A 26,696-nucleotide genomic window follows, 5' to 3' on the forward strand; every position below is an offset into this window, starting at 1 on the left:
GTTGCAATCAATGCTTAATTGCTCTCGAACGAAGTCTGAGGAACTTATTGTCAATATGTGTCTTTTATGCATAGTTTTTGCAGGACCGTTTTTTCTAGAACATTCTTTGACTTCTATACTGACTTGAGATCTTCATTCATGAGTAGTCTAAGTTGCTCTCTTTCTGATTAGTTTGTTGCTAATATAAAATTGACTGTGAGCAAAAATGAAGCAGCGTTGTTGTAGCGTAGTGGTTAAGATGTTGAACTGGCGTCCTGGAGGCATGCGGTGCGAACCCCTGTGGGGATAATTTTTTTGCCCCGATTGAACATTTCAAGCCACACCCCCTCTAGATTAAATTCCCCCGCCTGCCGTTTGAGAGCAATTCATGTGGCGTTAGTTAGTTTATATTTGTAAACGTGGTTTTTTACGCCATATATTGCATGTCCGCTTTAGGTAAATGCTCTCAAATCAGTTTTGTGGTCTTTTTGACAATTATTTTAGCGTATGCAAATTTTTCGCTTGATGAATTTGTCAACTGGCAATTTGACTTTTTGGGCGACTTTTTTCGCGATAGAGTTTTGCGTTATTGAAGTTGCTTGCGTTCAGAAACTAAACCGCTTATTTAATACCTATAGTTTACTTTTAAATGTCAAGTTAAAAACCGCCTAAATGTCGTTCTTGTGGTCTTATTTGTTTCTCTTTTTTCTCTCGAAATCTTGAAAGTGATCGAAAGTAAGCTTTCGTGTCATATGTCCAGGCTAATATCCCTCAGCACTGCTGAAGCACGCTAAATAGAGCCCCATGTTGTTTGAGAGCTGTTTGTCCGACTAATGTTGTGTCGGTTAATTCGAAGTAATTTGGTTGGATCTTATTGTTCAATTTTCCGTTTGTGCCCTAGCCTGGAGGGTTTATATTATTTGCACGCACGTGCCATATTTTTACATAATGATTTACTATGTAACGGCACGTGCTCTGCTACGGGGGGGGGGGGGGCTGTGGGGGTTCGTAGCGTACGGGGGGTGGAGGCACAAACGGAAAAGATCAAACAATTCATCAGCGTTCTGGTGCTGTGTTAGGAAAGATACCTTTGAGATTGACTTTGTGCTTTACTAGAACTTTTTTGTTGGTTTGAGTGAAGTTGAAGCTGATAATTTATGAATAAAGAACAGTGGAATGGGTCGAGAAAAAAATAACCAATGAGTTGGCAGAGTCAGTGGATCGTAACACAAGCGCAACATCCTACTCCTCGTTTCATCACAAATTTTTCAAAGAGTCTTTCAAAGATTTTTCTCTTCAGGTTTTAACAAGTCGTTTATTTTCTGCAAACTATATCTGGCCATGTTGCCCTCTTGTGGTTCTGATATTTTTTTTTTTGAAAGTGTCAGTTTTCGATTAGCTTGCTGCTATCTTATCCCTAACTGTTTTTAGCTTGCTCTATTTGAACTTCTAATGCTTTCTATTCGACAGGCTACCGATATATATTTTCCATCATTCTTACAATTTTTTTTATCACTACGCAGTACACTCACATAATAAGGAGCCTAAGAAACTGATTTGTGCGTTCAGTTTTTTGTTTACATAATTAAATTTTTTGTGAAGCAATGTGAAGCACGTGATATGCTTGTACAGACGAGTTTCACTTCGATGGAAGTCCTCTTTTCAATGGTACTGAAAGTGCAATTTTCGTGTATAGGCCTGAAAGTGTCAGATCCTGTTTTACGTAAGATTTTAAGTGGAATTTTTTAAGCAAAATTATGGGCCATTGCTGGAACTGCACCGCCAAACCAAGGCCATTTAAGCCAATAGTTAGTCTGATTGTCAGTATAATATTAGTTTTTTGAATAGAATATCAATACTAGTTGAGGAATTGGGTAGTGTTGTATTTTTTAATTTCACTACTGACTTAGAGTGTCAAGGTCCAATTTCATTTTTGAGGTGCGTCGGTCATAGTTGTTGATTGTCCAAGAACATACCACGTCTGAAGCACAGCCATATGTCAAGAATTTGAAGCTTTCAGTCAGTCTTTATTTATTGCCTTCAAATTTCAAACAAATTTTTCGAAAAAACTTGATAACTCGTTTTCTGAGATCCAACAAAAGCGTTTGTTTTTTGTGGTGTTGGTTCTCAATATTCAATTTTTGCCGCTCCTCTGTAGCTGTTAATTTGATATTTCCAACTCTTCCAATAATTGGATTTGATTTCATTGCTGATTGATGGCTCTCAAGTCAAAAGTTTTCGGTTTTATGTATTTTTCGGTTTTATTCACCCAATCTCAGTACGTTGTTAAACATTTGTCGCTTTCGGGTACAACGATAATAGAATGGGAGAGAGGTTAACGTCTCAACGTATTCCTGCAAACCTAATAATATAGTTCTGGCTATCGAATCAAGAAATGGCTCCATAGTCTTGTCGTGGTCTCCTGATGATTTTGCACCCCAGTGCTTTTTTTAGTAAAAATTGAGGGGGGGGGGGGGGGTGTTGGAATAGACCTTGGTCTCCAAAGATATTGCCATTGGAAATAATAAGTGAGCACTGACTTAATTTTTTATGTGTTAAGGTTTAAAGAACGTTTTCTGAAAAAAAATACAATTAAGTTGAGAGGCTATGTCTTCTTTTTCTGCTTCGTACCGCCGTATGGTTCCACTTGAGGAAATTTGATATCATTATGCCCACTTCTAACATTTGATATTATCGGAGTGATAGCTCATGGCCGAGGTCTGTAGATTTGTTCATGTAATGTGGCTCCAAAAATAATGTGGCTCCTACTGATGTATAATTAAAATGTCAAAAAACATCTTTGCAAATATCCTATCTGAATCAATTTCTTTCATTTTTTCAAAATTTTTTCGACACGTATGCGTTTTTTGCCTCGGTGGCGTGAACATTCCTTTCAATTTAGTTACTTAGTTTGTAGCTTGAATAGTTTTTATTTACTGCTCTGGGGGAATTAAAATTAGCAGGGATTTTGTGTAAATTCTGTTTTTTAAAATAAATTCTGTTTTTGAAAACTTTGATCCATGGGTGAACAGACAAAACAGTCCCAGACAAAAGAGTCTTAAATTGCAAAATAGTCTCAGACAAAACAGTCCCAGACAAAATAGTCCGAAGAAAAGAAACAATACAGTCCCGCTCAAAGCGCTCGTTAGACAGATCAAAAAGAAAGTGCAGCTCTGATCTTGAAAGCTTTGAAGTCGGAAATTTAAAATTAAAAATGACCCAATAGTTGGTGATCTGGACTCACATTTGGAGGTCGCTGGTTAGAGCCCGAGTGGGAAAAAATATTTTCGCGAAAAGCAAGAATTGAGGTTAAATCACTCGGAAAGTGGGAAAAACTGAGAAAAAGGTTAGAATCCGGAGAACCCGGCCATGGGTTGCCGTACGAGAAAGTAAAATAAAAAGATAGTTCATGATCGTTATTTTGTAATAATCAGATAGCTTCTAGCGTTGTTTTGAACTTAAAATTTTTTGGTAGAAAATGAATGAATTGAAATACAGAAAATAAACGATCACAATAACAAAAGCAAGACCTGTTAGAGTTGGATATTATAACTGCAGGCTCTGAAAAAATCGATCATATTCTGATGCTGGTGCTTTTGAACAGGATCTTGTAACTTCGCATCAATTTTCGCGTAAGTTGCTTTCTTTAGCCTTTTTACTTGCTGGCCAGCTGTTATCTTCTCCACCATTGTTTCTGAGTTTTTCTGTTTGTCATTGAATTTCTCAATCAGTTTGGTTAGTGAAGGATCTTTTGTATTAACCAAATTGACAAAATTACTGCTCCAGCCTTCGACGGAGTTGTTTTTGGCATAGCCCTTCTTTATGCGCTCGCAGCAATTCCATCGTTCAATTGCAAATCGAGGTTTCTGTCTCTGTCCAGTAGAGCTGTATCGACCGATGTAATTGTCTTCAAAGTTGTTGAAAATTGGTTCACAGCCCTCTGGGCAAGTTGACTGCAATTTTTCAAATGCAGTAATGACATCTTTTACTGGCACAAGCCGCGCAAAGCATCATTCTGATATGCTCTGGGAACTCTCACGTTATTGCTGTATTCCGATCCTTTGCCGGCTGACTGCACATGTCTCAACAGGTTCTGACCTAGGTGAAAGAAACAAAATTGAATTTGGACGTTTTCATTCCACCTAAGGAATGCATTCCGAACTTAATTTAGAAATCGATCGTTACTCGTTTTCTTGATGATTCCGGACGTGAACAGTAGTTTTTGGTGGCTCTCTTCTTTTTTTATCAGGAAGAACAGCATAAACGAGAGGCAAGTTGACGCCGTCAACCGAAGCGTGAATTGTGTAGACCTGATTCAAGACGTTTGGAGCTGTTGAACATGTCCTATCGCAGAACCAGTTATCGGATTGCTCTAGCAAGTCAATGGTTGGCAGAGTTGCAAAAACAATAACTCTTTCGTCATCTTGGGGCCCTGAATCATAATACATGAACTTCTCATCACTATGTGCCATCTGTAATAACTCGGGAATCTGAAATCCTTTCAGCGACGAAGGCTCACTCTTTTGTGGACGATTTTGTTCGCGCGTTCTGTTGGTTTGAGTTGTAAGCTGGGAAATTGGCTGCTGTTTCTCTGTTGATGTCTTTTTGTTTGGCGGGGAGTCAGCCATTGCTGCTCTGTCTATCAACGCCGAGCGGAGTTTTCCCTCTTCAATGTCTGCTGGATCAGGTAAATGGATGTGAACTTTGATAACTTCTATATTTTCATTGCGTAGCCTGACTCGGCCATTGCATTTTGTAATACAGCAGCTTCAAGAAGATGCGCAATCTATAAGCTATCGGTGCCTAATTTAGCCATAGCCTTCAAAAATTAGCAATTCCGATGTTTTGTTGGTCTGAATGAATTCCATGTTAACAATTGGCGTCAAAATTATGACGCCAAACATCGTGAGGCACTCTTTTATATGCCTCACAATTAAAACAAAACCTGTCATTGAGTTTAACAACTGGTTTTGCGTCCACTTTTAATACCTTGATTATTTGATTTGGTTTAGCTGAATTGTCGGAATAACTTTCGCTAATTAATGCGTTGAGTCAAAATCTTGGGACTATTTTGTGTGGGACTGTTTTGTCTGTTTTTAGGGACTGTTTTGTCTGGGATTATTTTGCGATTTAGGATTATTTTTTCTGGGACTGTTTTGTCCGGACATGCTCTGGGGGAATTAAAGTTAGCATGGATTTTTGTGAACAATTCTATTGCGCATATTTTTGATTCAGAAAAAATATACGCGTTTTTGAAAACTTTAATCCAAGTATTGTACATTGCACTTTTTTCATTCAATTTTAAAATATTAATTAAGGAAATATTATCGCGCTCGCTATCTACTGTCACGCTCATATCTTGTTAAATTTTGTGGTATTTTCAGAGATAGAATGTTAGTTATTGTGGGTAACATCCCAGCAGAACTAAGAACTGCAGATCTCAGAAATTTCTTCTCTGATTTCATCGAAGGCGACAAATTCCTTTGTTTCCATTTCCGTCATCGAGCTGATATTTTAAAATCAGACGCATGTTGGTGTCCTGTTTTGCTCAAGGAAAAATTTGTTGACAATTTTGTGATGTATTACGATGGAAAGAACTGGCTTGACTCTGAAAATGAGTTAATGATATCGAAAGTTGAGATCCATTTAGATACCGAGAAATTTTTTGCCTCTAGAGATCTAGAAGGCATAGGTTAGTAGATGCAATTTACTGTGGTACATTTGATTTCATTTTAATGAACATGCTCGCTTTTTACTTCTGTTTGTTTTAGATTCAGGACAGAACTTGAAGGAGCTTAAACCGCCTTCCTGCTTTCCTAAAGGTAAGATATCAGCGTGTTGCACCTTTTTAATTTAAATTGTTTGTTAGTAGTCGCGAAGCTATAGGCAAAGCTATTATTGGGTGAATCATGGATGGCTTTTTTCGTTTGATTCGTCTCCTTCCTCGAATTTTGTTACGCCCATTTGATCACGCGCCAAGTAGTCAGAGCAAGTCTTTGGGTGACAAGCTGAGCTTGCCGTGTGACGTCATTTGTTACTACATTCCACATGGGTTCTTAATAAGTTTTTTGAGCTTACATGACTAACCTTGCTCAATAAAATTACTTCTGCCATCACTCATTAAATCTAAATTCATAATGTAAACTCTAATTGAAAGTCAATGGAGATAACCCAATTTAGATAGCAATGAGACTGTACTGCTTGATAGACACTTGTGTTGAATTTCGACCTGAAAGTGGGGATAAAAGATACATAACACAACCTGTCAAAAAATTAAGTAGCTTGGAGCTGTTTTTGTATGAATGAATGAGCTGCTGAAATTGAATATGACAGCGAAAATTATACAAAGACGAAAACGACTGTATTTGATAAAGAAGTTCCGGATGCTCGTAATTTGGACGCCATCAATTTCCTTAACCTATAACCTTGCGGAAGATATACATTCCATTGTTGTATTTTGTTCAGATACTGGTAAACAAAAGCAACTGCAGGTCATTTGTGGAATAAATGATTCAAATTGTCCAGAAAATTTTGAGTTTATTTCCCCTTCCATTTGAGGTTGTTTATTATCGACCAAAACACTATTTAAGGTTTGATAAAGGAATTTGAAGATCAGACCTCAAATCTGCTTCAAAATTAAAATTTCTGGATGCTGTGAGAAGAAATAAAATTTTAACCTCTTGTTTATCTCAAAGTTTTTTTTTTACTTTTTTGGGGAGCAAATTCTTTTATTGACTTCTGTTGTCGTTAATAGGGCCACGCGAATATTTTAGAAATAACAACATTTTCCAATAACATTTTGAGCAAGTTAGGCCATTTGAAATACCTTAATTTTGAGTTTTTCATTCGCTAGTGTAGCTTACCTGTTTTTGTTTTCGGCGTTCTTTTTACGTGAGCTCGCGTAAACAACCAGATTCTTTAGTGTACTCACTTAACTTTGAATTTAAAAAGATACGTAACGGGGGCTGGCGTCACAATCTAATGTGTCTACCGTCGTTTTAGAGCAATCGTTGAATCAGTTTTTCGTCGGTTTTTTTAATGAATCTAATTTTTATGCATTGGCTTTTTCTTGGATATAATTTGATCAAATTTAGATGGGTTCTAATTTCAGGCAGCGTAGGGACCCCGACCTCCTTTTTCTTCGAACAGATTGCTAAATGTCAACTGCCTGCGTCGTTGATAAAGAAACTTGGTCTCAAATTTCCGAAGCAGAGAACTAACAGACGATATGGCAATGTTCCTTTCGATTACAACGACCAAATTGACTGCAAATCTGCGAACAAAGAAGCATTAGTGGACAATAAAGCCTCAACGCATTCTGGAATCAAATTGAAATCTGTGGACACTTGTAGAGTTAAGGAACTGCGGCAAAAACGTAGAGTTAGTAATTTATGAACTATAGAGTGTAAGATACCATCGACATCCAAAAAGAACAAAATTAAAAAATTAAGAGATATTTTGAAAAGCAGAAGAACTGTGTTAGTGTTGGTGAACAACAGACGAGTATCGAGCATGAAGACTCAAATAAAACTTATAAAATATTCACTATCTATTAATAGAATGAACTCAATTCTGATTGGACAAAAATGTAAATAAAAAGTATAAATACGAAATGCATAACACGAATTATTCATTCATTCTTCAATTGATTCTTGCGAAACTTAGTGCTATTTTCCATCCTCAGAACTTGTGAAATTTTCTCATCTTAGCAGAATACCGGACGCTTACGAACCTAAACACCTAAGAAAATATTTGAAAAGGAAACATAAAAACTGCACACGGAACCTAAATATTAGTAGGAAACTCCTAACAGAATAGCTTTGCAGAGAGTTATCATATGGCGACAGAGATCAAGAGCGTCATTCTGCAACACTAAAGAAACGGAATCAGAGAAAAATTATCACAGCTGAAGCTTCATAAAAAAAACAATTGTCTCAAAATTCATGTTTATCTCAAACTAATGTTTATTCTTTTGGGAAATTTATCACTCAAAAACAAGCAAATTCTGGATGCCGTGTTACAACTCCCCAATGTCAAAAATTGTTCCACCGATCTCCAAGAGGTATGGAATATTCATTATTAAAAATAAATCAAACTCAACAAAACTTAAACTCCAAGAAGGTGATATACACGAACTCATAGAATCTAATACAGGAAAAACCAGCTTAATAACCTCACATAAACCAATACGCCAGACCTGCCCACTTTGTCGATTGAAAACAAACGGACAATATCAACAGGAGAATTGTTCTTTTCACTCATAAAATACAACAACAGATATGGCCGCACCGCACCCACCACACGTATCGCTCAAACGTTTTGCCGGGCTACCCAACGAAAACTGGGACCAATTTGAAGGTCTTTTGAGAGCAAGCATAGCAGTTGCCAGAATTCCGGCAGATCATAACCAACAAGCCCGATACCTACATTTACACCTCGACGGAAACGCATTAAACTATTATCTACGCTTACCAGAAAACACACGAAACGACCTTGATGACGCATTAGAACAGTTACGCAACCGCTACTCAGGCCCAGACCAACGGCGTAATTTTGAGTTAGACTTACAGAGCAGGAAATTTGATCCCGTGAAGGAACAACCAGACGATTTTCTAACTGACTTACAGCGGCTTGCCAACTTAGCAATCGTCGATGACGTTGGTGCCGGAATTGACCGCAATGACGAGCGGACAAGAAGAATCCGAGAACAATTTATACAGGGGATGCCCTTCAAATACAAAAAAGATCTTCTCAGAGAATTGGACAATGTCGGAGTAAACGACTTATGCTCCATAGTCAAAAGACGACTTCGAATAGACCAATTAAACCCAGAGCCAGCACACACCACAGCCTTCAACTCTCTAACAAGCTCCCAAAACTCTGCTTTTAACCAAGCGGTCGAAAACATAATGGCAGCAGGAATAGCTTCAATTCAGGCATCAGTCTCACAAACAACGCCACCAAGATGGCCGAACACCACCCAAAATAAATTTAACAAGCCTTTCACAAACTACAACAGAAATAACACAGCATACAGAACGCAAAACCAAAATAGAAGCTTCTCAGGTTATCAAAACCGTCCTTTCTATCGAGGTAGAGGAAGAGGTACAAACGCGATAAGCAGATACAACAACCAAAGTCAACAATACAACCAGCGACAACGATCTCCCACGCCAATGCGCACTTTTTGCAGGATATGCGCAAGCAACGAGCATACCGCACGTGATTGCACTCAGAGGCAACCACCTTATCGCGACGCAACAATGTCATTCAACCAACAGCCAAAAAACTGAATAACCTGCATGCTTTTCTACAAAAAATTTCTTACTGTACAACTAGCTATAACGAAAATGTCTTTCTAATTCCTATTCAATTAGGCTCAATTACAATGAAAGCGATAGCTGACACTGGAGCATTTAGTAGCGCTATGTCACAAAAACATTTTGATAAAATCTACAATCATCTAACGCAAAAACCCATAAAAAAGGCACCACCGGAAATTACGGTCTCCACAGCGTTTATGCATCAGTCTCAAATATTATTCACGACAAATTTAACATTCTAAATTGGCCATTTAGAGCTCACAGAGGACTTTATGGTTTTTGAGAAACTCTCCGGCATATTACTTGGATTCCCCTTTTTCGACAAAAACGAAATAACAATCGACGCGCACGACCGCTATCTACATTTCCTTGAATTCACATTTCAGCTGAATTTGATGCAGACGGCAGGCTCAAAAACATCAAAACGATTCAATAAAAAGCGTAAAATTTATCTAAAAACAACAACTCGAGTTATAATTAACCCCGGTGAACAGAAATTAATTGAACTCACGCCTTATCAACCATTCGAAGCAGATCACCAAATTGGAATAGTAGAGCCTACAACAAAACTCGAAAACATAGGAGTCTGCCTTACGAGTACGATAAACAAAATGCTAAAGGACAAACCAATTCAACTAATGGCTATCAACACAACGGAAGTACCGATCACAATCGAAAGAAACACACTACCTGCAACCTTAACGATAATAACACCCGAACAAGCTCGCTATCTTATCCCATTAGAGCCCAAGTTGCTGGAAACAGATAATTTCTCAAAGACAACAAAAACCATATCGAAACATATTGAGAAAGTAGCGAAGGGCCAGCTAAATCACATCACAATTAACCACAACGCAAAATACTGGTTTCCAACCCCAGAGACAACTGAAGATCCATCCAAACTCACAGGACTAGAGAAACGGATTTACGAAGAACTCATCCGCTTCAAGAAGAGAGAGTCCATTCGACCACTGGATAACGTAGAGGATCGAAAAACATTTTTGGACTCCTTTAATTGGCACGGAAGTGTCCTAACAGACGACGAAAAGAAGAAGACAGAGAATCTCTTATTGGAATTCAACGATATATTTACAAGACATCGCCTTGACATTGGCTACACCTCAAAATTCTCAGTAAAACTGACGCCTGATACTGATAGACCAGTATAATCAAAAAACCAAAGAGTTTCCATCCACCTCAAAGACGATCTCCTAGTAGAACTCGCCTTATTACAATACTACGGCGTGATTACAACGTTGCCATTCAGTAGATATTCATCACCAATCTTTGCAAAAAGAAAACCGAATGGAAAACTACGAATATTAGTAGATCTGCGTAAAATCAACCACCTGATTCGAAATGACTATAACAACAACAATTTCCCAATAGCAACACTGGCTGACGCAGGAAGCCATCTTGCAGGCAAGAAGCTCTTTTGCAAAATGGACGGAAGCCATGGATACTACTCCGTGCCAATGGCCGACGAGCAATCTATTCAACTGCTCGCTTTCAATTTTGCATCGCGAACTTACGCATTTAAAAGATTAGCACAAGGACTGAGTAGAAGTGTCAGCGCATTCAGCTCATTCATGCGACAGAATCTTGACCCCGTAATTACCGCTGACAAATGTTTTCAATACGTAGACGATATTGGAGTAGGTGCTCATGATCTCCCAGATATGCTGGAAAAACTATCAGCAGTCTTCACGTGCGTCAGAGAATCAGGAATGAAGCTAGCTACAGATAAATGCGCCTTTGGTCTGAAGGAAATTCTGTTCTTGGGGAACACGATAACTTCAGAGGGTTTAACCCCTATCAAACAGAAAATCGCGACGTTTCTCAGAACATTCAAGATGCCGAAAAATGTTAAGCAAACAAAAAGAATGATCGGTTTCTTCAATTTTTACAAAGCCTTCATACCAGAGCTCGGAGAAAAGCTGCTTCCTTTTTATAGATTACTTAAGAAAGAAACAGACTTTGAAATAAACGAGGAGCACAACATAATGTTAAAGAAACTGACACAAGATCTACAATCAGCCTGTGAAATATCACTGAGGCTACCGATGACCAATCGACAATATGTCATTATGGCCGATGCATCATTCTATGCTGCCGGATTTGTATTAATGATCGAGGATTACACCCAAACGGCAAACGGAACGTCTGAACACAAAATTTATGCACCTGTAAGTTTCGGATCACGTATTTTCAAACCAAATCAACTCAAGATGTCAATCTACGCGAAAGAATTTCTTGCCGTTCATTTTGCCCTTGATATGTTTGCAAACATCCTTTGGGGATGCGAGAAACCAGTACTAGTCCTAACAGAAAACAGAGCTGTCACCAGATTCTTTCAAACAAAGATCATTCCGCCAAGCTGTGGAACGCATTAGATCACGTATTGAGTTTTGACATAATACTAGGACATCCCTGGAAAAGCCAACCTCGCGGCAGACTACCTCTCAAGGATACACATAAACCCGAAGGAGAAACTCACACTTCGCATCAACTCGAAGATACCAATCAGTGAAGTCCAAATTGACACTACCGCCGAAGTCCCGGACAACTCAATTAATACACTCCTGCACGAAACATCCAAGGAAAACACTCCGAAACACTATCTTTTTCAGACCGTCAACGAAACAGATCAAACAGAAATCATTGAGGAGGTTCATATTCAACAAATAAAACCGGCGCAGCTCCAGGCAATACACGAACACAATCCAATGGACGACTTTGATACAACCGGTCACTCGCCATTGAATCTAAGAGCCGAACAACAAAAAGACTCAGACATCAAAAGAGTTATCCTTTGGTTCGAAAGAGGCCCACCAACAACCGCCCAATATCTCTCAGGAGACTTGAAAAAGTACCTGAAACAATACCCAAGACTCGCTATGTTTGACGGAGTGCTACACAGAAAGTTCTACAATCCTACGGGCAACAGCTTCATCAAACAGTACTGTGTTCCAATTCACTTACAAAAAGAAGTACTCTTCCGCATCCACAACAGTGTCTGGAGCGGACATAAAGGTGTGTCGCGTACCAGAGCCGAATTTCGGAAGCGGTTCTATTTCCCCAATTTCACCGAAACACTAACTGACTACATCAGAAACTGCGTGACTTGTTTACAAACGAAACCTAGTCCCACAGCAGCTCTGAGACCACCTCTACAACCAATGTCTTCCTTACAAAAATTTTCCAGCAGATGTACTCCTCATCGACCTTGTCGGGAAAATGCACCCTTCACCGTACACCTTCATATTATCCGGGATAGATGTCTTCTCGAAATACTTATTCGCAGTACCTCTGATGAAATGTGACGCCGACATTGTAGCCCGAGCGCTTATTTCTATCTTCCTGAAACATTCATACATTCCATCACAGATAATCTGCGATCTAGGGACAGCTTTTACGTCACATTTAATGAGCGAACTCGCCACAATTCTTGAGATCAAACTCAAACACTGCACATTAAAACACGCACAAACAATTGGATTACTCGAAAGAAACCACGCCCCACAAAAGCGGATTGCATAAAGGAAATCCAGGATAAGACAACTGAGCTATTCGCTTCCGTGAAAGAAAATCTTATTCATACCTCAAATACAAGAAATATTACGACAGGAAAGCCAATGCATCTCCTCTGATAGAACAAACTTATTGCCTCATTTTGGACCCAAAATGTACAACACAAATCGCAACTATGAACAAACAACAGAGCAGATGGATTCCTATGTACCGAGTGGAAAAGAGACTCACAAATGCCAACTATATTGTGCGGAAAATTAACACAAACTATACACAATGTGTACACAGAATGCGATTGCGACCAATAAAGCCACAATATGAAATCCAAGACTTAGAATCAATCGACCCTCGAAATTTTGAGGCCGATCCCTCAATCCCTGAAGAGGAACGAGAACCCCAGTTCTTCGATAACCAGATCGAGAACCACATCAACCAAGAAGCAATGACTCTACCCAGAACAGTGCCAGAAACCAGATCAATCAGTTTCAATCAAAATGTACAAACGGCGAGCTTCTCAGCACAAGAACCGCCAACAAACCATCAACAAATACAACAGGAAACTATATACGACGAAAATACATTCTTTGTGGAAGGCTCAGTGCCGTCTGAAGCAAGAGAAACACCAGAAACAATAGATGTGGGAGACTACGTCTTTTCTGCAAACAGTAATTTCCCTCAAACAGATGCACGATTTGGCTCACAAAGACCCTACAACCTGAGACGAAGCGATCACCTTGCATTGGCAAGAGAGCACTCAGTATATAACAGCTTACAAGTCTCCGAAGAAGATCCGCAAGTGAAAGTGATCACTTACTTCCCACTCAGTCATTACCCTGACCCTGACCTCTCCATTGCTTTCAGTGATGCAGAAAATAGCGATATAGAAACTAGCACCAGTGACCCCGAGTCCTCGCTTGAGTTCTATTTCTCAATAGCCTCGGCAAACATCGATGATACCTTCAATTCTGCGGAAACCAACACTTCAATGCCCCAAAACAATGATGCAACTGAACAAACACCAGGAATGGAAGATTCTCTACGAAATTCAGCAAACGAATTAGCAGTAACCAACTCCCAAGAATATAACGAGGTAGCATCGTACGACGATCCAGCACTCGAAACAACAGAAACTGACTCAGACATTAATTTCCAAGGTCCTAGCCACTCATCGCCATTAAGGCATAGGGTACCTCCCAGAGAATTAATAGACCTAGGTCCCATTTTACCAAACAGAAGGCGGGTCATTCCACTAACTCTCCATAGGCAACAAATTGACGGTAATCTTCATCAAACTCTGGACTACGCAACGGATACAGAAGATTCTTTACTATGACGTCATTACTTTACTGCTCCTTTCTTATTGGCTATTATCTCGCCCAATCACAATCGTTTGTATTCACTATATATACCACAAAAATAACTGGTAAAATCACTCTTCAACTTTACTCACTTCGAAATCAGCAGCATTCTCAACTCGGAAAAAAAACAACCCCATTCACTAACCATGTTCAATTACCTTCCAGAACAAGCTATAGCCTGCTTCCTACTTTACTTATTGACAAATATTCAAACCACCTCAAGTAACCAGCCAGCAGTGGCAACTAAAAATGGTGTACTTTTTAACTTACATCAGAAAATTCTCTTAACAGAAAAATTTGTAAAGACAGAAATCCTAGTCCCTTACCCAGTCTACAATAAAACAGTAGAGTCGAAACTTACAAATCTCACTCGAGAACTGGCAAGTATGTGGACTTCAAAGAATTATGGTTGCCCACTCAATTATACCAACATGACTGAATCAACATCTGGTTTACAATGGATCGCGAAACAAGCTATCATGGAAAACGAACTCGCACAGCAGGATATCGAATCCTTAAAAATGGAAATGTCACAACTCCTCCGCTCACACGCCGCAACGGACACAACTTTTTCTCGAAAACCAAGGGCAGCAGCGGCTGCAGCCGCAGCTGCTGCAGTTCTGGGAATTGGCATTGGCGCAGGAGACAAACTCCTGTGCTTTATCAAATCGGTATTTGGCGGATGCGACAAACGGGTAAAACGAAACCAAGAAAACATCAGACAAGCCATGGCTTACCTCCAATACCTGACAGAACACGTCGAACAAATAACAACTTCACAGAACGAAAAATTCTTTGTGGTCTCAGGAGAACTTAAAGCAATAAAAGAGGCGCAGGACGAGATAATTAAAACCCAAAACAGGAACTGGGAGCTAGCAGAGGGGCAGTTCACTGCGCTCCGTCAGAATGTCCACCATATGAGAAACTGCCTACAATACCTTTATGTACGCGAACAAATAAACCAACACAGTCTTGTCTTAAGCAATATCTTTCAGACAATTCTGGCGAACATTAAAACCTACAGAGCAGCTCTGTACACCTTTAGAATTAATGTTCTGAATTCACTAACACCACTCATGAACCAGCTATTACCTATGTCGCTGATACCTCGTCAGCAGCTCCATGAAATTCTTACAATGGTACACTTACAACAAAATGGGCTACAGGACCGATTGTCACTTGCCGTACCAATTGAAGACATTCTCTCGTACTATGAAACAAAATTGGTCACACAAGTTGAGGCAATTGAATCAGGTCTGATCCTGACACTGGCCATACCGATGGCATCAAAGAGCACAGTTATGAATGTGCTGCATGCCATTCCCATCCCCATGCCAGACGGGGATACAGGCAAAGCATTAGTTTGGCGTCTAGAAGCCAAATACATGGCCGTCTCGGACGACGGAGAAGAACTCGCGTTTATCGATGACAAAGAGCTCGAAAATTGTATTGGGTCCCAAAAATATGCAATATGCACAAAAGCCATACCTACAGAGCAGACTTATCAGTATTGCATGGCTACACTTTTATACCACGACGACGAGCTACTTGCATTGCAACGCTGTCAATTGGATGTAATCGAATTGCCATTGACTTAAAAGGCTCGCAATCTCGGCTTCGGTCGTTGGTTAATTACGTCGGCAAGCGACGACTACACACTCATCGAGAGCGCAGGGAATGGCAGCAATCCCTTAGCAAGGATTGAACATCCTGGATGCAGAGTTTGCATCATTACACTGGGATGTGGAAAACAACTACGTGGACCAAACATTCATTTACGATCAGATCTTACAGCTTGCGATTCGGTACCGGCAATACGACTTGACTTCCAACTACCTGACCCAATAAGTACCATCTTTAACCTCCTACCGCCACTTGAAGAATTGTCAAGTTTCTCATCAAGATCAGAAACACAAATCCAAATTCTACATCAGATACAGCCACAATTCCAACAAATTGACTCAAGAAGAACCAGCAAACAAACGATCGAAAAGATAGCCCAACCAATTCTGGAGAAAATTCAAGCACTGAAGCCCAAGCTTGAAAACAGACTGAAAGAATACATTCCATGGCAGATGTCACTATTATTTGGATTCCTTTCTTTCCTGATAAGTGTTTTTCTGCATCTCACATACTCACATTTTTTACATAAATGGGCAAGACTACACCTCAGGTTTCCTTTCCGAATAACACACGAAGGGAGAAAGATCAAAACGAAGCCAGTGCAAGTAGTTGCAATCAATGACTATGAATATCTACAAGAGCATCCTGAACACCCACTACATAAATGTTCACTTGTTCTGCCTTTGGAAATTAAAAACGAATTTGACACCCAGCAGGACAACGATAGCACACGAGTACGTACACCCTACACCTTCTTGAGGGACTACATCAAACGACTGAAAAGATCGGAAGAGCCCACACTAACGATTGAACATTTTAACAGACCACCGCCAGTCACTTCTCAACCAATTTACACTCATATACCAGAACATGCACAACCAAAACTACCAACCCATTACGGGGCGTACCCTCTCAGAACCATGAACACCGGAAGTGTTTAATAAGGATCCAAAAAGTTCTTTATAAAAAACAAAATTTTTTTTTTCGCAACGAAAAATTCGAAAAAAAAAACGCCTAAGTCCAGAAATTTTCCCTTGGGAAGTCTAATTTTGGAAAAAATTACAAGTGTCGAAAAAAATTTTCAACTTTAAAGTGCGATATCTCGAAAACTAGAAGAGCTACGACCCTCAAACTTTCAGCCCAAAATTCGGAAAAAAAGAATAACGGATCCCCGGGCTCCTCGTGGAACCCGGCTTAAAAATTTTTCCTAAGTCTTTCCTCAAAGATACTATTTCAAAAATTGGGGGACAAAATCTACAAACCGGAAACTTAAACGAAAACAAAAAAAAGAAAACTCTTACATTACAATGCTAATCTCATCAGCCTCCAAAACGCGGCTTAGTTATCAGCTCAAGCGCTAAAAAAGTTTGCGCCTAAATAATCGCAGTCCAGCTTTAATATAAAAACCAACGGAAAAACACGCGAAACAGAAATTAGCAACAACGGTATTCTTAATATTCGAGCAAAAGCAGACCTGTCAGCTTCTTTGATTTTCAAATCCAAAAGGAGGACATCAAGGACCATCAAACTCTAGTAACAAAACAACAACCAAGGAATCACTTCTAAACAACGGGGAAAAATGATAAATCAACTTACCTGCCACATAACAGCATCAAATAAAAGTAATTTCAAATAAAACGAAATCAAATACAGTTTTAACCTCACACGGGGAAGCGAACGTGTGAAATGCAACAAAATTCAGTCCCCCAAAATTGAAAAATATACACGAATTGCAAAAAGTTAAAGCAAAAATGGCAATTTGAATTACCAACCAATCACAGGATAAGGAATTAATTTCAGAAAAGCGGAAATATTTGGGGAAATGCACTATTTCACTATTTATTCCTTGAATGCAGAAAACAGATTCCAGTAGCAGCATTTACCCAATTGTATGGAAAAACAAAACTTTGAATGGCTGAACCAATTTACGAATTTTTCATAGAAATACAAAATCCAATCTTTAAATCCCTTAATAATTACAACGCCACAATCGACAGTTATAGAATCTCCTTTATCTTACACCAGGAACCCCTTGTCCAACTTAATATACGCCAGGAATTTATTATAAACGACACAGTAACCGTGCACACATACCCTGTCATAATTGACTACACATCCCCCGTTTGGTCAGAAATCCAAAACTGCATAAATAACAATAACCAAAACGCCAACATTGATTTCATTTTTCATCATCCTTTAGTTATTGGCAGCCTCCCTCAACACTCACAGCAACCCGAGCCTATCCCCGACACCCCAGAATCCCCCGACTACGATATTATTTCAGATGAGCCTTTAACCCCTTCCCCAATCGCAAGTTCCCCCTTCAGCCAACCCCCTTACTCGCCATAGACAATCCCAAACTAAAATCCCAAACACATTAATGTCCAGGTCCTCAACCCCCGAATTTCTTTCACTCGAACATTATGAAGACACTCTCCCATATTTTGATTTTATACCCACACGATTTACCCTATTTATGTATTTTTATATAGATTTTAATATTTCCTTATGTTATTTTGATCAATACCTTAAATTTCCTGACGAGTCCATTCTATTCTGGGTAACCACTTTGGAAAATACTACCCACAAAGTAATTTTCGAAAAAAATTCTCCCTCCTACACTGACGTTATTTCATTTATAGAACTTAGCACAGAGGAATTTTTACACGGGGAATTTGAATTACTAAATATCAATTAAAATGAGTAATTTGAACGATAACGTAAATTCGCCCTTCATTAATTGGGATATTTACCGACAAGACCATGACGCAGGTTACTTCCCAACAATTCTCCCTTTCCCCATGTACCTTTACTTGCGTCATGGTCGCCGAGCAATGCTAGTCACATTTGACGACTACATTGTCCGCAATGACGGTACCATTTCCCTTTTTGTAGAATTTGTTGACCCGGGATACACCCTAAAGACCGTCACCTTTAGCCCCAGCTGTTTTGACTATCAACAAGTTCTCGACAGTCTCAAAAACCCCAGCAACGACACCCTCGAACCAACATTCGAACTACACAATGAATGATTCCCTGTTACTTCGACCCGCCCCTCCTCATACCCCTTCACACTAATCTCATTCCCCACTAAAATGCATTTTGATGTAAACCTTGTGTGTATATATTGAACAAGATTCCATTATATTCCTTTTACAAATTCTTAACAAAAACTTAGAAAATTACAAAAAAAGCAGAATACTCACATTTAACCCCTTTTTACCGTTCAAAACACTTTTGTACTCATTCTTATCTAATTACTTAGACCTCTGTCATCATCGAAGACCGCATGAGAGAGCGCGAACAACCACTACAAACCACTCAGCACAACATATTAGGTGAGAGAAAAGCTCTTAAAAAAAGTGTATGTTTCTCCGGAAAAAGTGTTACGCGGGTAAATTGACATCAAACTCTAACTAATTACACTTATTTCTTCCCATAAAAAACTTACCTTTAACTCTGAAGCAGTACTTCCCAACACGGGGCAATTATTTTTTAACGAATGCCCTACATCAAATTGGGTACGTCGAATTGACAAAAAGATCGATTTCTTCTCAAAAACAATTATTCTGCACCTGAATTGGCATCAAACTATTATTTTTCAACCATATTTGTAGACATATATCACAATCTTAACTCGGAATAACGATCTTTAAAAGGTCGGGCAACCACTTATACATTAGAAAAGTGAGCAAAAATACGATAAAGAAATAATCACAACTCACCCTAAGGAGACTTGAATCCTTTTGGCGGGAGGAAAGAATAGACGAATTTGCTCTCATCGTCCACGATGTCGTCACTTTTGGCTGTTTTTCGTTTACCCCCCCACTTAGGCTTACGCTTATATGATTTAGTCTTAATTATCAAATCATTTCTCACTAATGATTGAACGTGCTCTGTCACATCAGTGGAGCCGCCTACTTTTATATCCCCCTCCAAAGCCCATTCGAGTAAACCTCTTTTCCCTTTATCATTTAAAATTTTCTTAACAGCCCCTTTACGTACTCCAATTCCAAAGGAATTGAAAGTTCTCCGACCCACATCAACATTTTGTAAATCTTGCGCCTCCCAACCAGTTACTAGAGAAACACCCTCGGACATAGTCAAAACAGCGTGGCTACAAAGGGAGGGTTGACAGAGCACGCTTGAACTATCAGTCCCTAAGTCACTAGCGTTAGGCCCTCGCTTAATCAAATCCATAAAATACTGAGGTGTCCCCATTACATTGTCGAACCCTATCGATGTTTTGTAACTACCGCAAATTAGGAACAGTTTCTCTCCCACTACTGTTTTCGAAATGCTATCGTCACCGCCTATTTCAATATGGGCGCGGGTCCACCATGGACCAAACTGTACCATAGCATCTCTTCTGGTACAGTGCAAATTTTCGGGCACGCTTCCATTTAAAACTCCCTTAACATTAAAAGTCCAGCCCGCTGGATCGTCTAAACCTTGTTAGGGATACACCTCAGTATAAATACGCGAGGCCTGTTCATAGTTTGACAAATTCGACAGAAAATCTCTTACTTCGTACAGGCTATTTATTTCATTAATACTTCTACAGAAATCATTACTTAGGCCCACTATCTCCTCGTTCCTTATTTCAAGTGGCACCCTAGGCCAACCATTTGCCCCAACTAAGCCCCCCCGCCCTTCAGTTACTAATTTCGATTTCAGACCCTCCCAATTATTAATACCAGTGCCATCTACCCAAGGCACTTCCTTCCACCCTATGCTCATTAGTTTTTCCCGATTACAATACTCCCCCTTAAAACTCTTAATAGATGCCACCAATTCCATTCTCTGTCGTGTTGATCTAAAAGATCAAATCTCTTACAGAAAATAATCATACTGAAACCCATACTCATATTGTTCTTAACCATACCTTTCTGCTGACTGACTTGATAACACATTCGAATATTTTATTCCCAATAACTGTCTCGCCATACCAATTTTAGTCTGAAATATAACAGTCCAAACAGTTGATACAATAACGAGGCTTCAGAATAACGAAAACAAACGTTTCATATAATAAAAGACAAAAAAAACTAGTTCAATGTATGCCCCCTACCCCAACTCTTGAAAGAAATCTCGTGACCGATAGCAAATAGATTACATTAGTTATTCAAATGCAATTCCAATCTCTGATTAATAACCCTCCCTTCCATCAATCTACCTCAATTTCTGTCAAATTATATCCCCTGAGCCCACAAATCCAATCAGGAAAGGACACTATGGCACCACATCCATCAATTCCATTCACCACAAAACTTCCATCAATTTTATGCAAATCTGACTTCTAATCACCTGCGTCACACTGCAACTAATGGACTCTATTCTACTACTGACGCCAACATTGACAAATCCACACACCAAATAAACCAAATCGATAGAAGAAAATGACTACCTTGAGCAATTCTCAACTGAAAAATTTGATGAAAACTGAAACAGAGACTCAAACTCATTACTTAATGGGTTTTCCAACCCATGCTAAACGCATTTCTAGATAGCCGCAGTATCGAGCATGAAGACTCAAATAAAACTTATAAAATATTCACTATCTATTAATAGAATGAACTCAATTCTGATTGGACAAAAATGTAAATAAAAAGTATAAATACGAAATGCACAACACGAATTATTCATTCATTCTTCAATTGATTCTTGCGAAACTTAGTGCTATTTTCCATCCTCAGAACTTGTGAAATTTTCTCATCTTAGCAGAATACCGGACGCTTACGAACCTAAACACCTAAGAAAATATTTGAAAAGGAAACATAAAAACTGCACACGGAACCTAAATATTAGTAGGAAACTCCTAACAGAATAGCTTTGCAGAGAGTTATCATAACGAGATATTGCCGCTATTTGCTTATAAGTTTAATAGATCGACTAGTCACGGGAAAAAGTTAGTAGAGGTGTTTTTAATATTCCTCCATTGCATTTTATGATCTTTTGATCAGAATATTTGATTTGGACTGATCCATAAATGTCATTGATTTCCCTGTCAAACGTAACTAAGCTTTGCTTGATTTAAATTCTCTATTATTCCAGATATTGTTTCAATTTTTATAGGTTAAGTTGTCAGTTGACTTGAGTCTATCTATAATTTCAGGACAGAGCTGCGGTGTTGAAATCGAAACTAGCCGAACGAGACAAAGAAGATGAAAGCAGTGGAAGCGAAGGGGAGGAAGATTGGGAGAGGGGGGAGAGACTTCACGAGAACGTATTCGAACAAGACAGGATTAAAGACAGGCTGTTCGAAGAGGAGGTGGAGCTAGTCTGGGAAAAGGGCAGCTCTGGTCTGGTGTTCTATTGCGACTCTGCTTTGTGGGATGAAGCTAAGGGGGACTTTGATGAGAGGACAACTGATGATTTGGATGTAGATATGTCCCTATATTGGAAGGGCCAAGGTAGCCTAAAAATTTTAATAGCTCTAGTTAAACTCATGTCGTTAAAAGAGGAATACGGTGATAATTTTAAATGCACTATGGTTCCAAATGGCTACGAACACCCAAAGAAATTTGAATAAACGTCAGGTACATTAAGTAAATGTTTATTTGAGGTTCCAATCCGTTTGGTTGATGCGCTATCAACAAGTTCTTAGCGTTTTCATTGTTAGACATTTTGTAGTTTTACTCGATTTTTAATGACTTCTATGCCAATTTCACATAAATAATGTCTGTTTTGGCTGCTTCAAAATTGTTGATAAAATTATAATAGCGTTCAGATTGGGACTATGTGCTAATGAAGCCATTACCACTCATCCCTTCTTCTTGAGAGAAATTGCTGACGACCGTCGATTTATGCACAGGAGATTTATCTTGTTAAAAACTCTCAAACAAAGTTTGTTGCAATTATATTTATCATGTTGGTATTTTATGCATTTTTTTGCTTGTTTTTGCGTCTGGCAGATATGATTTTTGAGTGACTTTTTTACGCTCAACTTCTTGAGTGCTCAGTGACCTAATTTACTCTGATTCATAATTTTAAGCAGCTGAACTGAATTGGCCGCAGGTTTATAAAAGACTATTCAAAATACGCGCAATTTCGTCTCATTTTCTCGCTTTAAATGTTAGTAGTGATCTAAAATAAGCCTTGCAAGCATCATTTTGAGCGACGTAATGAATGAAGTGATACACTCGTCCCCCCGTCTTAAGCAAGCTACTGTTGACATTGATCCTGCCTCTGCCTGTTTTTAGAAAGCAATTCGTGCGACCTCACTCGATTTTATTGAATTTTTTATTGTAAATAAGGTTCTGCAACAAAACAACGTTTTGTTGAAATAAAAGCTCTATGGTCTTCTCAATGTATTCGATCGAAAACTTTTATACAAAAATTTTATACAATAAACAGTTAGTTTTTCTTACTCAATTTTCAAAATTGGACGCGCTTCTCTTTACAACTGAATTTATTTGCACTGAAATGGACTGAAAATTAAAAAATTGCAGCTTTTCTCGATCTATCTACAGCCTTCGATTCTATATCGCGTAACATAGTACTAAAAAATTAACTGAAGTTGTTATTGGTAATAATGCAACAGATCTATGTGACTCGTTTCTAAGTGAAAGGCAACAGATGATCATGATGGACAATATCAAATCCCATTGACTTAATTTTGAGCATAGAGTAGTACAAAGAACTGTCCTGGGTCCCAAACTCTCAATCTTTACATAAATGATATCTCGAAAAACAATGATAATCAATGCATAATGAAAACTATACGCAGATGATATAACCTTTTTATACTCGAATTCTAACTCACAAACAGCTACATTGATACTTGAATCAAATCTTTTGAACGTTGATAATTATTTGCATTCAAACAAATTAATGCTCAACGTCGAAAAGACCAATTTTTTTTACTCTTCAGTGGAACAAACGTCAACTCTTCTAGCGGAAATAATTTGAATCGTACTATCGATGGACAAGGCGTTGCGCAATCGTCATATACCAAATGCTTGGGTGTTCTCCTTGACAACAAGCTCAACTTCAAAAACAAATTGATCAAATTCGTTGAAAATGGCAATCAGCATTCAAACAATTTGGAGAGATGTGTTCCTAAATTAGACTGGAGTTCTTTTTGATGAAGTCCTTCGTTGCAAGCAACATTCATTACACCTGCTAATTTGTCAATGGCCGCATTAGTGAATTAATCACTAAAATCGAGGATTAAACGAAGTGGGCTATCCGGACTAGCCTCGATCTCAAAAAAAAAAAACGCTTTACCGTGAGGCAAATAATTCAAATATACCTACCGTGAATCAATCGCTGTTCAATTTATCCTCAAAAAATAGGTCAAAAGCTTTCATCGAGCTTCAGTTCCCAAATTTTCCGAAAAAAACTACTCCAGAGGGCATGAGTTCATGCTCCCTTGCCGCGCAATAACTCTGTTTTTACAAAAATTTTATATTGAAAGCAATGCGCCTGGTAATTAAGAGGAATAAATTTTCGACATGATTCCGTCAGCAGGAAAAAGCGAAAAAAGCTTCAATCGTTCCATTAGAAAAATGCTCTCAATGTTTGATGGGTTCTATTAAGATTACTTTCTCTTTTGGTTACTGAACATTAAATTAAATGTTTTGAGATTACTATTTATGATTTGTTAAGCTTGACCCCCCATACACTTGTTCCCACAATCAAATATTGGGACAATTAAGTGGTTCTCTTTTTCATTTTCCCCCTCAAATCTGTTTTTTAGATAACGTTCATATCCGTGCTTCGCACTGGATTGCTTTTTTAGTGCTTTCGCTTATTTTCGTCCATCAAAATCTTACGATTCGTAGCTTTGCATTTTGCAAAATAGTATAAGTACAAAGGTTTTCACCATTTTATCTGTTTGAGCGGGGGCGAGAGAGAAAGAGAGAGAGAGAGAGAGAGAGAGGAGAGAGAGAAGAGAGAGAGAGAAAGAGAAGAGAAAAGAGAGAAAGAGAAGAAGAGAGAAAGAGAAAGAGAAAGAGAAAGAGAAGAGAGAGAGAGAGAGAGAGAGAGGAGAGAGAGAGAGAGAGAGGGAGGGAGAGGGAGAGGGAGAGGGGAGGGAGAGAGAGAGAGAGAGAGAGAGAGAGAGAGAGAGAGAGAGAGAATAGAGGGAGGGAAAGAGAGATAGAGGGGGAGAGAGAGATTGAGTTATTTCTCATTTTTCAGTAATTGGAAACCCTGTTGCAGAACCTGGTTAAAATTTATTGAAACTTATTGAAACCATTCAAGAGGAACGGGGAAAAACCCTTTTTTCATGTTCCTCTTGAGTGGTCTTAGTATAAGTAACTAAATGAATTTCGATAATTTAATTTTGAATAGCTCTGTAACGGTGCTGAAACCGGCAAATTGCCTCCTAGCATTCGTTCAGTACGACGCTTTCTACTCTAATTTGTTTTAATTATTCGAAGCTTGAATATTTGGTACTGAAAACAAATTTATTATTTTTGATGATTCTGATTTGTTTTGGTTAATAGCCATCGCCATCTACTCATTTAGATTTTGATTTGTTTCTGATTTAATTTTTTGTTTTCAGCTGAGAATGCAGACCAAGACGCGAAGGATTTTGTCCAAATGAGGAAACAGCATATGCTTAGAGCAGGCCACGAATACAAAATAAAGCCCCGACTGCTCAATTGTGAGCAGAAAAAGAACCCAGTAAGTAATATTTGTAATATTTAAAAAAAATGAAGTACGTTTCAATTTTTGCATCCAAAAGTTGATCGTAGATCCTTTGCTTAGCATAATGTACATTTTGAAAAGTATCACAGAAGGAGAACTAATTTTTCCTTTGTATCAGAATACCGACCGTAAGCAAGAAGTAAATGCAATTGATACTGGGAAAGGACGGGGGGAATGGGGCCCTATGACCCTCACCAAACGTGGCCTATTTACTCTGGATAGATATATTTATATCCCATATAAAGATGCAACTCGAGCGAACGATGGAAAAACCCGAACATACAGACGACTATTAGATGCTCTTTTGCATGTCAGTTAGAAAAGTCTAAATGATAGATGATAAATTAGCAAATTAATTGTTTTATTTTGCTGCAGAACTTCGCAAAGCAGTTAATGATGAAACAAGGCTGGAAACCAGGACAAAGTTTGGGATCTAGTCAGCCGGGAATAAAAGAGCCAATCGAAGCTGAAGGGCCGCAGAACCCAAAAGAGCGAAGAGGACTGGGTTATCGTGGCGAGAAACTCGACAGAAATGCCGGACGTGGGGTGGACAAAGAGAGACATAAATTGAAGCATAAATTGTCGACTGTTTATGATCCAGTAATGGAAGAGGATGTGATGGAGTTGCTTTTAGAGTGGGCTCCTGCTTCTGCCCTCAAACAGCGAAAGACTTGAACTCGATTGGACGGCTTTATTGGCCATTTTTCAAACCGAGCCGCTTGTGCAATGATAGAGAAACGTTAGTTTCCCCTTCTTAATGGGATAGGATGTGTAATCATGGAATTGTTTGTGTCGTGTCCTGATTTGTCAAGTTATGCCTTCCAAAAACAAGTGAAGAAATCGAAACGAAAAAGTACAATGAAGAATTGGAGGCAAACAGCAGCAATGTATGGCTATCTATAGAGAAACGATCTTTAATCTGTTAGCCACCAAAAACATCTGTTTAAAATAAGCAGAAAACTGGAATCATGTTTCATCAAAAAGAAATGGTTCGGCACGATTGACGACATCAACGGGGTAGCGAAGTCCAATAGTGGTCCTTAGGGTTTTAGTTTTGCGCGTGGAATCTGAGTTCATTCAGTTATTTGGGCAAATTGAGCTGGCATTATAGCAAAACGAAAGAAATTTTCTCAAGTTGTACCATTTTGCAGTCGAACATTATCAAGAACTGTATTTCATTGATTTGCTTTTGGTCAAAATTTAAAATTTGGCACAATCGTTTTTA

The 26,696-nt window shown here is 38.8% G+C and overlaps 1 protein-coding gene across 1 annotated transcript; it reads left to right on the top strand.

Annotated features, from left to right (window-relative positions):
• The first annotated feature begins 5,365 nt into the window (after positions 1 to 5,365).
• Positions 5,366 to 26,687, top strand: LOC142353637 (G patch domain-containing protein 3-like). The gene is made up of 6 exons (XM_075405934.1): positions 5,366 to 5,671; positions 5,751 to 5,801; positions 7,091 to 7,359; positions 21,930 to 22,227; positions 25,326 to 25,447; positions 25,847 to 26,687. Exons 1-6 carry the CDS (start codon positions 5,371 to 5,373, stop codon positions 26,144 to 26,146), a joined length of 1,341 nt encoding a protein of 446 aa, XP_075262049.1. The 5' UTR covers positions 5,366 to 5,370; the 3' UTR covers positions 26,147 to 26,687.
• The last annotated feature ends 9 nt before the right edge of the window (positions 26,688 to 26,696 follow it).

This window comes from Convolutriloba macropyga, chromosome 14 (genome assembly GCF_964194025.1).
Source record: "Convolutriloba macropyga chromosome 14, txConMacr16.3, whole genome shotgun sequence".
Classification (NCBI taxonomy): domain Eukaryota; kingdom Metazoa; phylum Xenacoelomorpha; order Acoela; family Convolutidae; genus Convolutriloba; species Convolutriloba macropyga.

What these genes read in the sequence shown, in the direction of transcription:
- LOC142353637 (XM_075405934.1), top strand. Translation starts at nt 5,371, where the DNA reads ATGTTAGTTATTGTGGGTAACATCCCAGCAGAACTAAGAACTGCAGAT. An exon ending in TAGAGATCTAGAAGGCATAG is followed by an intron (nt 5,672 to 5,750) that starts GTTAGTAGATGC and finishes TGTTTGTTTTAG; the next exon opens with ATTCAGGACAGAACTTGAAG. An exon ending in AACTGCGGCAAAAACGTAGA is followed by an intron (nt 7,360 to 21,929) that starts GTTAGTAATTTA and finishes CTATAATTTCAG; the next exon opens with GACAGAGCTGCGGTGTTGAA.